General features: G+C 37.7%; 4 protein-coding genes across 8 annotated transcripts in view; 1 reads left to right on the forward strand and 3 right to left on the reverse strand.

Annotated features, from left to right (window-relative positions):
- Window positions 1-2,241: 2,241 nt before the first annotated feature.
- On the reverse strand, window positions 2,242-3,933 carry LOC109533735 (ras-related protein Rab-33B). Of its 2 annotated transcripts, XR_007280632.1 has the most exons (5): window positions 3,569-3,933; window positions 2,995-3,153; window positions 2,740-2,935; window positions 2,457-2,673; window positions 2,242-2,364 (listed from the first exon to the last, which is right to left on the reverse strand). XR_007280632.1 is itself a non-coding variant. In XM_019899132.2 (4 exons), the coding sequence occupies exons 1-4, from the start codon at window positions 3,658-3,660 to the stop codon at window positions 2,509-2,511; spliced, it is 612 nt and encodes a 203-aa protein (XP_019754691.1). In that variant the 5' UTR covers window positions 3,661-3,933; the 3' UTR covers window positions 2,242-2,508. The 2 variants fall into 2 exon arrangements, 1 of the variants encoding a protein (XP_019754691.1); XM_019899132.2 differs by having other exon boundaries at window positions 2,242-2,673.
- Window positions 3,934-4,142: 209 nt separating this feature from the next.
- On the forward strand, window positions 4,143-7,407 carry LOC109533729 (gastrula zinc finger protein XlCGF57.1). The gene is made up of 11 exons (XM_019899123.2): window positions 4,143-4,489; window positions 4,707-4,843; window positions 4,895-5,049; window positions 5,108-5,265; window positions 5,315-5,398; window positions 5,451-5,609; window positions 6,098-6,292; window positions 6,351-6,450; window positions 6,508-6,624; window positions 6,681-6,931; window positions 6,991-7,407. Exons 1-11 carry the CDS (start codon window positions 4,312-4,314, stop codon window positions 7,245-7,247), a joined length of 1,791 nt encoding a protein of 596 aa, XP_019754682.2. The 5' UTR covers window positions 4,143-4,311; the 3' UTR covers window positions 7,248-7,407.
- A 135-nt stretch (window positions 7,408-7,542) lies between these two features.
- LOC109533730 (60S ribosomal protein L9) lies at window positions 7,543-8,885 on the reverse strand. Of its 4 annotated transcripts, none has more exons than XM_019899124.2 (3): window positions 8,811-8,885; window positions 8,134-8,505; window positions 7,543-7,866 (listed from the first exon to the last, which is right to left on the reverse strand). In XM_019899124.2, the coding sequence occupies exons 2-3, from the start codon at window positions 8,499-8,501 to the stop codon at window positions 7,662-7,664; spliced, it is 573 nt and encodes a 190-aa protein (XP_019754683.1). In that variant the 5' UTR covers window positions 8,502-8,505; window positions 8,811-8,885; the 3' UTR covers window positions 7,543-7,661. The 4 variants fall into 4 exon arrangements, with proteins under 4 accessions (XP_019754683.1, XP_019754684.1, XP_019754685.1 ...); XM_019899125.2 differs by having other exon boundaries at window positions 8,767-8,873; XM_019899126.2 differs by having other exon boundaries at window positions 8,821-8,841.
- A 491-nt stretch (window positions 8,886-9,376) lies between these two features.
- Window positions 9,377-10,752, reverse strand: part of LOC109533733 (kinesin-like protein KIF11-B) — an 8,887-nt gene continuing 7,511 nt past the window's right edge. Inside the window, exons 7-9 of the mRNA XM_019899130.2 lie at window positions 9,870-10,166; window positions 9,740-9,808; window positions 9,377-9,681 (exon numbers count right to left, since the gene is read on the reverse strand). Coding sequence (XP_019754689.2) covers window positions 9,634-9,681; window positions 9,740-9,808; window positions 9,870-10,166 — 414 coding nt within the window. The 3' untranslated portion in view covers window positions 9,377-9,633. The remainder of the gene's footprint in view (window positions 9,682-9,739; window positions 9,809-9,869; window positions 10,167-10,752) is intronic.

Below are 10,752 nucleotides of genomic sequence, written 5' to 3' on the forward strand. Positions count from 1 at the left end.
ACAAAAACCGCACTACTGGTCGAAAAAAATCCAAAAATTAGGTAAGAAATGGTGCATCTTGCGTGCTTACTTTATAGAAAATCTCTTTGCCCGGAAATGCAGTTTTCTACCACTTTTTCCTCATGGAAATTCACTACTTTACCATAAAATAAGAAAAAGACACCACGACGTCCACGCTGTCAGTTGCATCTTGAAAAATGTTGCACATTTGCCAAATCGGGGTTTTGTTGCCATTTTCTCTCAGAGACAGTTTGAAAGTATATGGTTTAGTTTTTGTGAGTTTTTTCTAGTCCGAGATTAAACCTTGCCATTATACGTGAAAAACAGTATCGTTTAAATGCACACGACGAAATTGTTATCGAACGTCTGTTTTTCTAAGACCAATTCGGTTTCTTTTTTACATCATTTTTTGGCTAAGACCACGTGTCATATCCAAGGGCAAGCCTTGAAAAATAACTTTGCTGAAGAAACAAACCGCACTAAGAGATCCCGTTAAGAAGGCCATTCTTCGTCACTAAATGCTCCAATCTCAACTGAGAAGCTAAAAGTGTATCTTGATTAAATGCTCATGAGTCGTGGTGCCAATTTGAAGGAGTTGATATTAACAGGCTTGAATTGTTCGTTCGGCTATTGAAATTCCAAGAGAATCAACAAAAGGTACTTTGGCTTGGCTCTTTTCAAGAATCTTGGTACGTAAAGTACAGGGTTACCCATTTTATTCTTGGGAAAGTAAAGTAAAAAAACACACAAAATATTCAGATGGAGACGAAAATTTTAATTCAATATAAAGATTAAACCTTGCCATTATACGTGAAAAACAATATCATTTAAATGTCCTCCACGGGACATCGTACAGGCCTCAATCCTTTTGAGGTAATTTTGAATGAATTTTCGGCACATTGCCGGTAATATCTCGGTCATAACTTCACCGATATTGGCTTTCAGTTGCTCAAGAGTTTGAGGATTGTTGGCGTAAACACGATCTTTCGCATAGCCCCACAAAAAGAAGTCTAACGGTGTTAAGTCGCAGGATCTTGCGGGCCAATTGACATCACTCAATCTGGAAATAACCCGTCCTGGAAATTTCTCTTGCAATAAGGCTCTAACTGCCAGTGTTGTGTGACTCTTTGCCCCGTCCTGCTGGTCTTCCCACCAAGTCTTCCAGACCATAATCTTCAATTTCTCTCCAAAAGTAATCGGTTAACATGCGCCCATAGCGCTCAGAATTGACTGTTATGGCTCTTCCTTGATCGTTTTCAAAAAAATACGAGCCAATAACACCACCTGAGGATTTTGAGAGCCCCATATGCGACTGTTCTGTTTATTCACGTAACCACCGATCGAAAAATGAGCCTCATCGCTGAAGAAAATTCGGTTCGAAAAATCATCATCAACGGCTTGTTGTTCAATCATCCAACTTGCGTGTGTTCTGCGTTGCCCATGGTCTTGAGGCTTGAGTTCTTGAGTCAGTTAGACTTTGTACGGATGGAGCTTCAAATCTAATTGCAAAATTCGCCACAATGAGCCGTTAGACAAGCCCAAATGTTGAGCACGTCGGGGAATCGACGAATTCGGGTTTTCCTCCACACTTTGAGCAACAACAGCGATATTTTCAGCTGAACGAATGTTGCGATGATGCACAGGCCTTACAATATCAGTAACCGATCCAGTCTCTTCAAATGTTTCCACTGTGGTCGAAATTGTTTGCTCTGTGGGTCGATTATGTCGACCGTAATCTGCTCGTAAAGCCCTGAACGTTGATACAGCAGAATCACCATTTTTATAGTAACATTTACTAATTTTTACGCGTTCTTCGACAGTTAAACGATCCATATTCCAAAACGGCAAACCTTCAACTAAAGCAAAAACGCTTCGGATGACGTTTACCTTTAACAGATATCAAAGAGCAAGGTTTTACTTTCCCAACCTCGAATTGGATAACCCGTCATTAGTTAGATTAATCTATCTTAAAATATATTCACATTTTACTAGTGATTTTTTTGTAAAATTGCCAAAAGACCTCGTTTGCGGATCATTCAAATGAATCGAAAAATGCAAGAAGCTTTCGATCACTACTAAACAATTTGAATGTATTCCTGACTCTGGAATTTGCTTTATTCGTCTGCATCAATGCCGATTTATTTTCCATTAAGCAGCGAATTAATGGCCAGAAATGAGATCATTAGCGGTCGCTTGCAGTGATATTCATCATTAGTTCATTATCTGACAGCGAAATCAGACTGACATTGATATCCATATATTTAAGTGCACATCACAGGTTTCTCTAATGGAAATGATAATGGAGTGAATTATAACGGGGTTGTTCACGTCGCTTCCATTGACCAGGCAGGGACATTTTGGCTTCTAAAACCCGGACTTGATTTTAATTTCATTTAAATCTGACTAACAGCCAGAAAGTGAATTTTAAAGCTTATGAATTACATTAAAAAGCATACAATTATACCGATGACAGGAATGTTGAATACACGTTCAGCTGGTTGGTTGTTATCAACAGCAGGAATTACTAGAATTGTCGCAATGCGGGGCGCTAGCTTCCAGTCGTAGGCCATAATGCGAAGATCGGCTTTGGTATTTTATTTTCAGCGCTAAAGTTTCAAAGATGGACCGAATATTGTCGTATTCCGAATCCAGCTTGGCGGACGTCTCAAAAAGCTGAATCAAATACCCAATTATGTAGATTTAGCATAATTTAGGTCAATATACTCAATATTTCCTTACCCGCATGTTGTGTATGTCGGCAAACCTTTGAGCCTCCTGTGTTGCAACTGTAACAACTCCATCGCATTTATTACCGACAAGAATCTTGGGGACGTCGGGCATGCAATAGGACTGCGACTCTTCCACCCATTTCACTAAAGAGGTGAAGGAAAGCCGATTCGTTACATCATAAACTAAAAGAATTGCGTCTGTTTTTCTGGAACAATGTTTGCAAAATGTTGGCAAAAATGTTCGGCCTGCATGTAAAATACATACCTGTAGTAATGAGTAGCCATGGACATTCTGAACCTTTCCTGTCCAGCAGTATCCCATAGCTCTAAAGTAATCGGTTCCCCATCGATTTCTACAATTTTACGTCGAAAATCCACACCGATTGTCGCTTCCGGCTTATCCGTAAATGCACCCTCACAATATCTTCAATTTAAATTAGGTAAAAATTAGGATGTTGATGAATAGATAAAACGGATGCTTGTTTCTCCCTTCTACCTTTGGCTTGAATTACTTAGAAATTGAATAGCTATCTTTGGCTATTCATTTAGCTCGAATTAGAAAAAAATAAAAAGGTCAAAGATGGTAAAACTGGTAAAATAAGGTGCCATGACTGTAAAACAATATCATCTTGCACATGATTATAAACTATTGACTTGCCTGAGCAGTATCGGTACTTTGGTTTCCTTATGAAAAAATAGTAAATTTCAGAGTCCAAAGAGGACAAAAACCGCGTCTCGTCGAGAAACACCACTGAGATAATCCAGGAATTTTTTTTGCGCGTGTTTTTAAGTGTTTTTTAAGGTAAAACAAGAAAAAACTCGTTAACCCTTGTTCCTACCTATATGTTAATGTAGTCTTCCCAACATTGGAATCCCCGATGATTATAACTTTAAAAGTGTTTCTACGTGGCGAATTAGCCACTAGTGCCATATTTTAAACAATACTTTTAAACTGTGTTAATAACTTATCTTCATCTAAGGTTAATAGTGCTTGACTGGTTATCACCGGAGTATCTCTGGTAAAAAGTAACAACAGAGACATAGATGTACACACAAGATGAATAAAATCTTAAGAACTTGTCGCTGATGAAAAATTCTTATAAAAACAAAATTTGTGCAAATGTCTAAACATCAACAAGTTTTGACATTAGCTGTCAACGCAGACTACATCCTACTGTCATTTGTCATTTTGAAATTCAGTGGTTGCAAGAAGCCTGACTTTAAATTACCTTCGATAAAATTTTTAGTTTTTTTGCGTAAAATCTTCCAGCATTATTTTTCAAAAAAAAATATAATTTTTTATGCACTGTTTATCGTTTCCTATCGTTTCCAGCGACGGGTTTTTTTGCTAAAATCATTAAAATATATGTATAACGTAGCAATGCATGGATACACTTCTGACAACCCAAACACATTTTATAATGGCAACATTGGCAATAGAACGTCAACATGTCAAGAAAGTTGAAGTGCAGAAGACAAGTGTACATAAAAATCGAATAATTCTAATTATTTTGTAATGTAAATAGCCAGAGCAAGCACTGTACTTAATTATGACATATTAAACTAATTTATCATTCAACGAATGATGGCAGCTGCGGCACCGCAGGAATCCGAGGCGGATTTCGACGGTTCCGCGTCAATAAACAAACCCTCAGATCTTGATCAAGACTTTGATTTTGTAAAATCAGAAGAACCTGGGGCTGATGCCAAACAGACTAATGGAAGTGCGAGTACAGCGGAATATACAGAACTCGATAAAGGTAACAATATACAACAGCTACGTGCAGCTTTGTGGCCAGCAAGCAAGGAATTAGAGCATAACAGACAATAAGAATTACAAAGTAAATGTTTGTGCTGCTACTCAATTCTTCTGTTATTATCATAGTCCTCTTCCATTTAGTACTCTTGTGACAAATTTTCACTCACATTTTATAGAGTAGTACAAATAGACTTAGTAAAAATATGTCTGATTTTAAGATATGCATAGAGAAGATGGTCCATCGCTGAACACCGATGATGAGGTGCGAGTGCAACATTTTCTAGAAAGCAGTTTGCACTTGATGAATGCGGTGTTTTCAGGACATTCTTCCGATTACAGCCACCCTAACTCTGGAGTAGGTATAATCCGTAGATTGTTCGAAATTTATTGATAGTTGCTATATTAGGGCGAACACTCGAAGCAGTCGAACGATTCTGAGGATAGCGATTCTTCCAGCTCGTCCAATGAAGATAAAACGCAATGCCAAATATGCCAGAAGATATTCGTCAATGCCCAGCAGCTGAACCGACATGTTCGAGCCAGAAGAATGGACGATAAGAGGTTTGTAGGAGACGCAAAATACAGAAAAATGCTAGAGATTTAAGGCCAACTTTTCCAGGTATAAGTGCTGCAATTGCCAGAAGGCATTTCGTGATAACACTCAGTTGAAAGTGCACGCTAGAAAACATACTGGGGAGAAGCCATTTGAGTGCAAAGTGTGCCAAAAAAAGTTCACCGTTAATGGTAACTTGAATAAACATATGAGGATACACACAGGTAGGTTTAACTAATGGACACACGTCAAAATTACGCAGTTCTTCTGTAGGTGAAAGGCGATTTGAGTGCACGGATTGTGGCAAGAAATTCACCCAATTTGCGCATTTGGAAGACCATTTAAAAACCCATTCGGGTATGCCATTTAGTTATCTTGTATTAATGGTTTTTTAAGCAATGTCTTGCAGGCGAAAAACCCTTTGTATGTGAATATTGCCAAGGGGCTTTCAAGACAAAGGCCAGGCTTCGTAAACATGAAAAGAGTCACACCAGTATTGCACCCACCCGAAGAACAGTCAAGTGCCCCAAGTGCGACATCACTCTCAAAAGTAATCGCCAGCTTGCTTGTAAGTATTAAGAAAATTATCGTGCTGTGACGCAAAAAGGTAGGATTTAACAAGAATTGAGAAAAACAGCAAATTTGGAGAAAGCCGAGCCATTCGAAGAGTATAGAAGGATTCGCAATGGGGATCACTCGAGGCTTTTTCAAAGGGATGGCATATTTGTCCGACTTACAAAAACAGTTGTTTTGGTGCTTCACTGGGCGCAAAGGAAAATAAACCAAAGACCTTAAAGGTTTTTATTAAATGCTTGAATGGTCTTAGTAAGGCGAAGAAGCCGAAATCATTGAGAAGGAAGTAGAAAATAACCACTTCCAGAACCCACCAGAAGTGTTGGACTACCCTGATTGATAACTTAAAACCAAAAGGGATTGTTAACGAGAAGATTTTAGGCATCAGGGACGAAGCAAATAAGACAAAGTTAAAAATACATTATTTTAATGCACAACCTAATTAATTCTCCAAGTTTTCTGACTCCAAATCATCTTCTCTAGCGCACCTGGCCAGTCACATCGAAGAAAGTGATGGTCCCTTTATTTGCCATCTTTGCGGCAAAGTGTTCTCCAAGTTCCCAAACCTCCAAGACCACCAAAAAAGCCACTTGGAATTAAAATCGTTCTTCTGTGAGTTGTGCGACAGAAACTTTGCAACTGGCACTCACTTGAGACGACATATGAATTCGCATTCAGGTAATAATGAAGCAAAGAAAACCTTTCTCAATAAACATTTAACCCTGCATTTCACCAGGCTTTCGGCCATTCAGTTGCAGCATTTGCAACCGAGCGTTTCCATCGTCGCAAAATTTGAAGCGTCATATGATGACTCATACTGGGGAGAGACCTTTTGAGTAAGAGCTAGGTCCAAGTCATTTAGAGAAATTCTCCTGCACATTGATATGTTTCAGCTGCACGGACTGCGGCCGAAAATTCCTGACACTGGAAAACCTGAACAGACATAAACGGACTCACACAGGTGAAAAACCGTTCGCCTGTGTAATATGCGGCAAGGTATTTGCACACAGGTAAATACCACGAAGTCGTACGGCTAAATCCCAGACAATTAAAACGTATTTTGCAGCACAACCGCTAAGGAACATTATCGCTCAGTGCACACCATGGAAAAACCTTATGGATGCATGTTTTGCAACCAAAGTTTCTCCATTAGTAAAATGCTCTTTAAACACGTAAAGGTGAAACACCCGGATTTCTTTCCTCAGTTTAAAAAAGAGCAAGGTCTGACCCCGAATGTAAGAAAAGCAATGGTCAAATTCAGGAACGGTATTAAATGCGAAGATAACGATTTGAAACTTGAATTCACCGCCATGGACGGTAAGAACCTTGGCAAGTAAAATCCAATCATGTTCAATCACCGAGCGTTTTTCTCGCAGGCTTTGCGGACCCACTCAAAAAGACCATCAACCTAAACTCCATTCGAACTGAATCAAGTTTGCGTGTTAAAGAAGAACCAGTTGAAGACTTAACATCCGATGAAAATATCGAACATGACAATGTTGGTAACCAGCTACCGATAGAATGCAGCATTGTTCCTCAAATAAAATCGGAAACGTTGGAATCTGAATGCGTCCCTACCATTCCATTGAACGGGGACAACCAGGAGGTTTTGGTGAAAACCGAAAATTCTTAAATCGCAGATAAATGCATTCAACGTCTTATCAAGTTAAATCTAGAGTATTTTTGAAGAGCGTTTAATTAACGTCGAGCATTTCGTGAGCCGTTTGTTGAATGCGGAAATTGTACATGTGTAATGAGAGTTTAAACTGTAGAGAAATATAAGTTAATTAAGATCCCAAAGAGTTTTGATTGGCCAAAGAGAACACTGCTCCTTAAATCTGAATCATCGCCGAAAATACGATATTAACTAATGTTGGGTTTTTCATTTTGTTGGCCGGCTAAAGAAAGAGTAAACATACAATAAAGGGTTTCTTAAACGGTATATTTAATTTGAAACCATTACCAAGCCTTACATGGATTGACCTGACGTTCAATTAATGTAAGACTTGGTTCAGAACCCAAAACCTGCCTCGATTGAGTGATGAGTCTATGCCTCATCCTGGACAACTGTAGTCTTCTCAGATACATACAATCCATCTAAGAATTTCCTGATATCTTTATCCTTGACTGTGGTGGACTGTTGAATGAGGGCTGCGGATCTGGAAACATCTTCTAAAGAGTTTCCTTCAATGATCAGCTCATCTTTTTGGGCTTTGGAGTTCTTCACAGTAACACCAGGTGCCATCTTTACCCTGTAAACAAGAAAATGATATGGTGATACCTTGAATTGATATTAGTCCAAACTGTTAATAAATTTGTCAGATGAAACCATATTTTAAGTAGTCGTATTTAGGATGAGAATAGCTTAAATTTCCAATGATTTCTGATCGTAAAAACTATTGTTTAGGAGAGAACTTGACACGTGGAACCCGGTTAATTTGCTCAAAAACTGCTCGAGTTGAAATTTGAAGTGAAATGTACATTTTCTGAAGTAGAACGTGATCAAACGTGACACTTACCTTCTGATGTATTTCTCCCCCAAGAAATTCCTGATTTCGATTACACTGTCGCTCTCGGTAGTGACACAGTTAATGGGAAAATGGGCATACACAGCCCTCATCTTGTACTGGTACCCTTTGGTTACTCCCTTCAACATGTTTTCTACATGAGAGCATACGGTTCTCACAGCGGCCAGTTCTTTTTTAGTTCCAAACCATTTTTCTACTTTCAACACGCGAGGGTTGATCATGCGGATATCCAAAGCCAAGTGCTTGAATGACCGTTTCAGGACTCCTCGGGGCCCTCGAACTGTGATGATCCGGCTCTTGGTGCTTACAGTGAGCCCCTCGGGGATTTTCACGACCTGGTTCGTGACGATCTGTTTCATTTTCCTGTAAATAATAAATCGATTAAGCGTCACTTACAACTAGAAATAAAATGTGAGTGGAATCCCAAACTGACTCCCCAAGTATATAAACGCTGAATTTTCAAATGGCATTTTCAGTAATGAGCCAAAACTAACCTACAAGTTGGAACTTTTGCCAAACACTAAAAATCTGGGATACCTTTGTAGAAAATATCAAATCATAAATAAAGATTTTTTAGTTTTTGAGTCGTCCTTTACAAATTAGCCAGGAAAAGAATATACATACGGGGATGAATCTGGATTTCCGATATAGAAATAGTAAACACAAACCTGCACAAACCTCCAGCTTTCACTCAAAAAGAGACAGAAAAGGAATGTCAAAAGCTAAGTGACAAAAGCGGCGATGCCAGGTCTACAATAAAGTGATATGGACGTACCATAGTTGACAATTTTTCATTTAAAATTAATTATTGGATGAGCTAAATGATAAATGGAGTTTTTTATAGGATATTGCTAACGACAGATTATAGATATTTAGCTGCTATGTTCATTAAACTGCAAAAAAATTACAAATTAATGGTTATTTTTTGACGCATTTGATGAAGTTCTGAAAAACTTTTTTCTCAATATGAACCACATGCCACGCCTAATTTTAACACCAAGTTAAATGAGAGCGTAATGGGATTAGGAAAATAAAAAGCAGACTTGGTTAACTAAAAAAATGCATAGAAGGATATCAATCTGTATTTTCAATAATTTTAAAGGTTTTATATTTCCAATTATTTGTTAACTCTAATACCCTTAGAGAATCTTTTCTATTTCATGTTTCACTTTCGAGCAAGTCACATCAATTTCCCACGCTGATTTAGCCGATTGAAAATTAGAATTAATGCAAATTAAAAATTGAACTTGTTTTATTGCTTCAAGAATTTAAAAAATATAATTAAACAATTGGCTTATAAACTAAGAAATTGATTAGGGTCATCTTACTCGGCGAAACATGTAAATTATAAAAATATATTTATTCTATTCTAAGACTAAATTCCGTCGTATATACTAAATCACTTAACAAATTAAAACATGCGCGCAATTACTCGTACCAGCAGAGGAAAATTCAGAGTTCACTATTGCTTACAATCTATGAGACTGCAGACTAACTATTCGGGGTCAGAGTATGATGGCTTTCTGCACCTATCGAAACCTGAAAAAATATGAGAAGCACAATTATTAAAAAGCATTTCGTAGAAAATATAACTTACTTCCTCTGAATTGCTGCCATCGGTTCCTTCGAAAGAAAGATTTAAAGTAAAAGATTCATTTCCAATATGCTAAAAAAAAAACATTTTGCTCTCATAACAGAATTATGCCAAACAATCAAATTGACCTTACCTCTGAATATTCCTCTTGGAACTTATTGATAAGAATGTCTCTAGGCAAAGCACCATTTGTTCGGAATGGCGTAAAACTAAACCGCCTCTTATTCGGGGTATCGCCTACACGTTCTGATTTTGTCAATTGTGAAGACATAGTTTTTCCAATGTCCTCGATAGCAAGCAAAATACTGTTCGTATCTGATGCGTTCGCTTCGATAAGGGCGCCAAACTTTTTAGTGTCTTCTTGAAGCGAATGTAGCCGCTCTTTCTGGCTTTGAACAAAGGCTAGTTCCTTACTTAGTTCTCCAGTTAACTGCAAAAGTTAAGCATATTGTTATATACAGGGTGATTCAAAATTGGCGTCATTCCTTTCAAGGGGTGATAGAGGCTCTCTTGGGGAGCATGAGAAAAATATTTAAAAAAAAATTTTCAAAATTTCTAGAAGATATTAATACAGTTGAGTTCGGATATAACGAACTTGAAAAATGAAATAAAACTGGTTCGTTATATCCGGAGTTCGCTATAAGCGAATAATAATACAAAAACACGTGGTGTATTTTATTTCGTTATTTTTACATAGAGTAGTAGAAGTTAGTAGGTATGACTAAAAAGAACACAAAAAGATAAACAAAATTCAATCTGAAATCTACTTCATAAAGTCTGTAATTTTTGTTTCTACATTTCTGCTGCAAAAATAGATGTTATTTATGTAGTTTTCAAGATCACAAAATGACTCCCAGACATGATTAGGAACTTGGCGTGATTGTAGAAAATTCCGAGTTTCTGACACTTTTTTTGTCATTCCAGAAATGGTTGGAACAGCATTAGTGTCTACAGTAGAATACGTTTCACCTAAATCGTCATCTTTCTCATTATCGCTTAAAGCTGTAGATGAGGTT

The sequence above is a fragment of the Dendroctonus ponderosae genome, unplaced genomic scaffold (genome assembly GCF_020466585.1).
Source record: "Dendroctonus ponderosae isolate FM_Combo_2020 unplaced genomic scaffold, Dpon_F_20191213v2 Dpon_F_20191213_1, whole genome shotgun sequence".
Lineage (NCBI taxonomy): Eukaryota > Metazoa > Arthropoda > Insecta > Coleoptera > Curculionidae > Dendroctonus > Dendroctonus ponderosae.

Coding starts and splice junctions, on each gene's coding strand:
- LOC109533735 (XM_019899132.2), bottom strand. CDS start 3,660: ATGGCACTAGTGGCTAATTCGCCACGTAGAAACACTTTTAAAGTTATA. Junction 2,936..2,994: donor ATGGCTACTCATTACTACAG/GTATGTATTTTA, acceptor ACATTGTTCCAG/AAAAACAGACGCAATTCTTT. Junction 2,674..2,739: donor CCGACATACACAACATGCGG/GTAAGGAAATAT, acceptor TATTTGATTCAG/CTTTTTGAGACGTCCGCCAA.
- LOC109533729 (XM_019899123.2), top strand. CDS start 4,312: ATGATGGCAGCTGCGGCACCGCAGGAATCCGAGGCGGATTTCGACGGT. Junction 5,610..6,097: donor AAGTAATCGCCAGCTTGCTT/GTAAGTATTAAG, acceptor CATCTTCTCTAG/CGCACCTGGCCAGTCACATC. Junction 6,932..6,990: donor TGAATTCACCGCCATGGACG/GTAAGAACCTTG, acceptor TTTTTCTCGCAG/GCTTTGCGGACCCACTCAAA.
- LOC109533730 (XM_019899124.2), bottom strand. CDS start 8,501: ATGAAACAGATCGTCACGAACCAGGTCGTGAAAATCCCCGAGGGGCTC. Junction 7,867..8,133: donor GGGGAGAAATACATCAGAAG/GTAAGTGTCACG, acceptor TCTTGTTTACAG/GGTAAAGATGGCACCTGGTG.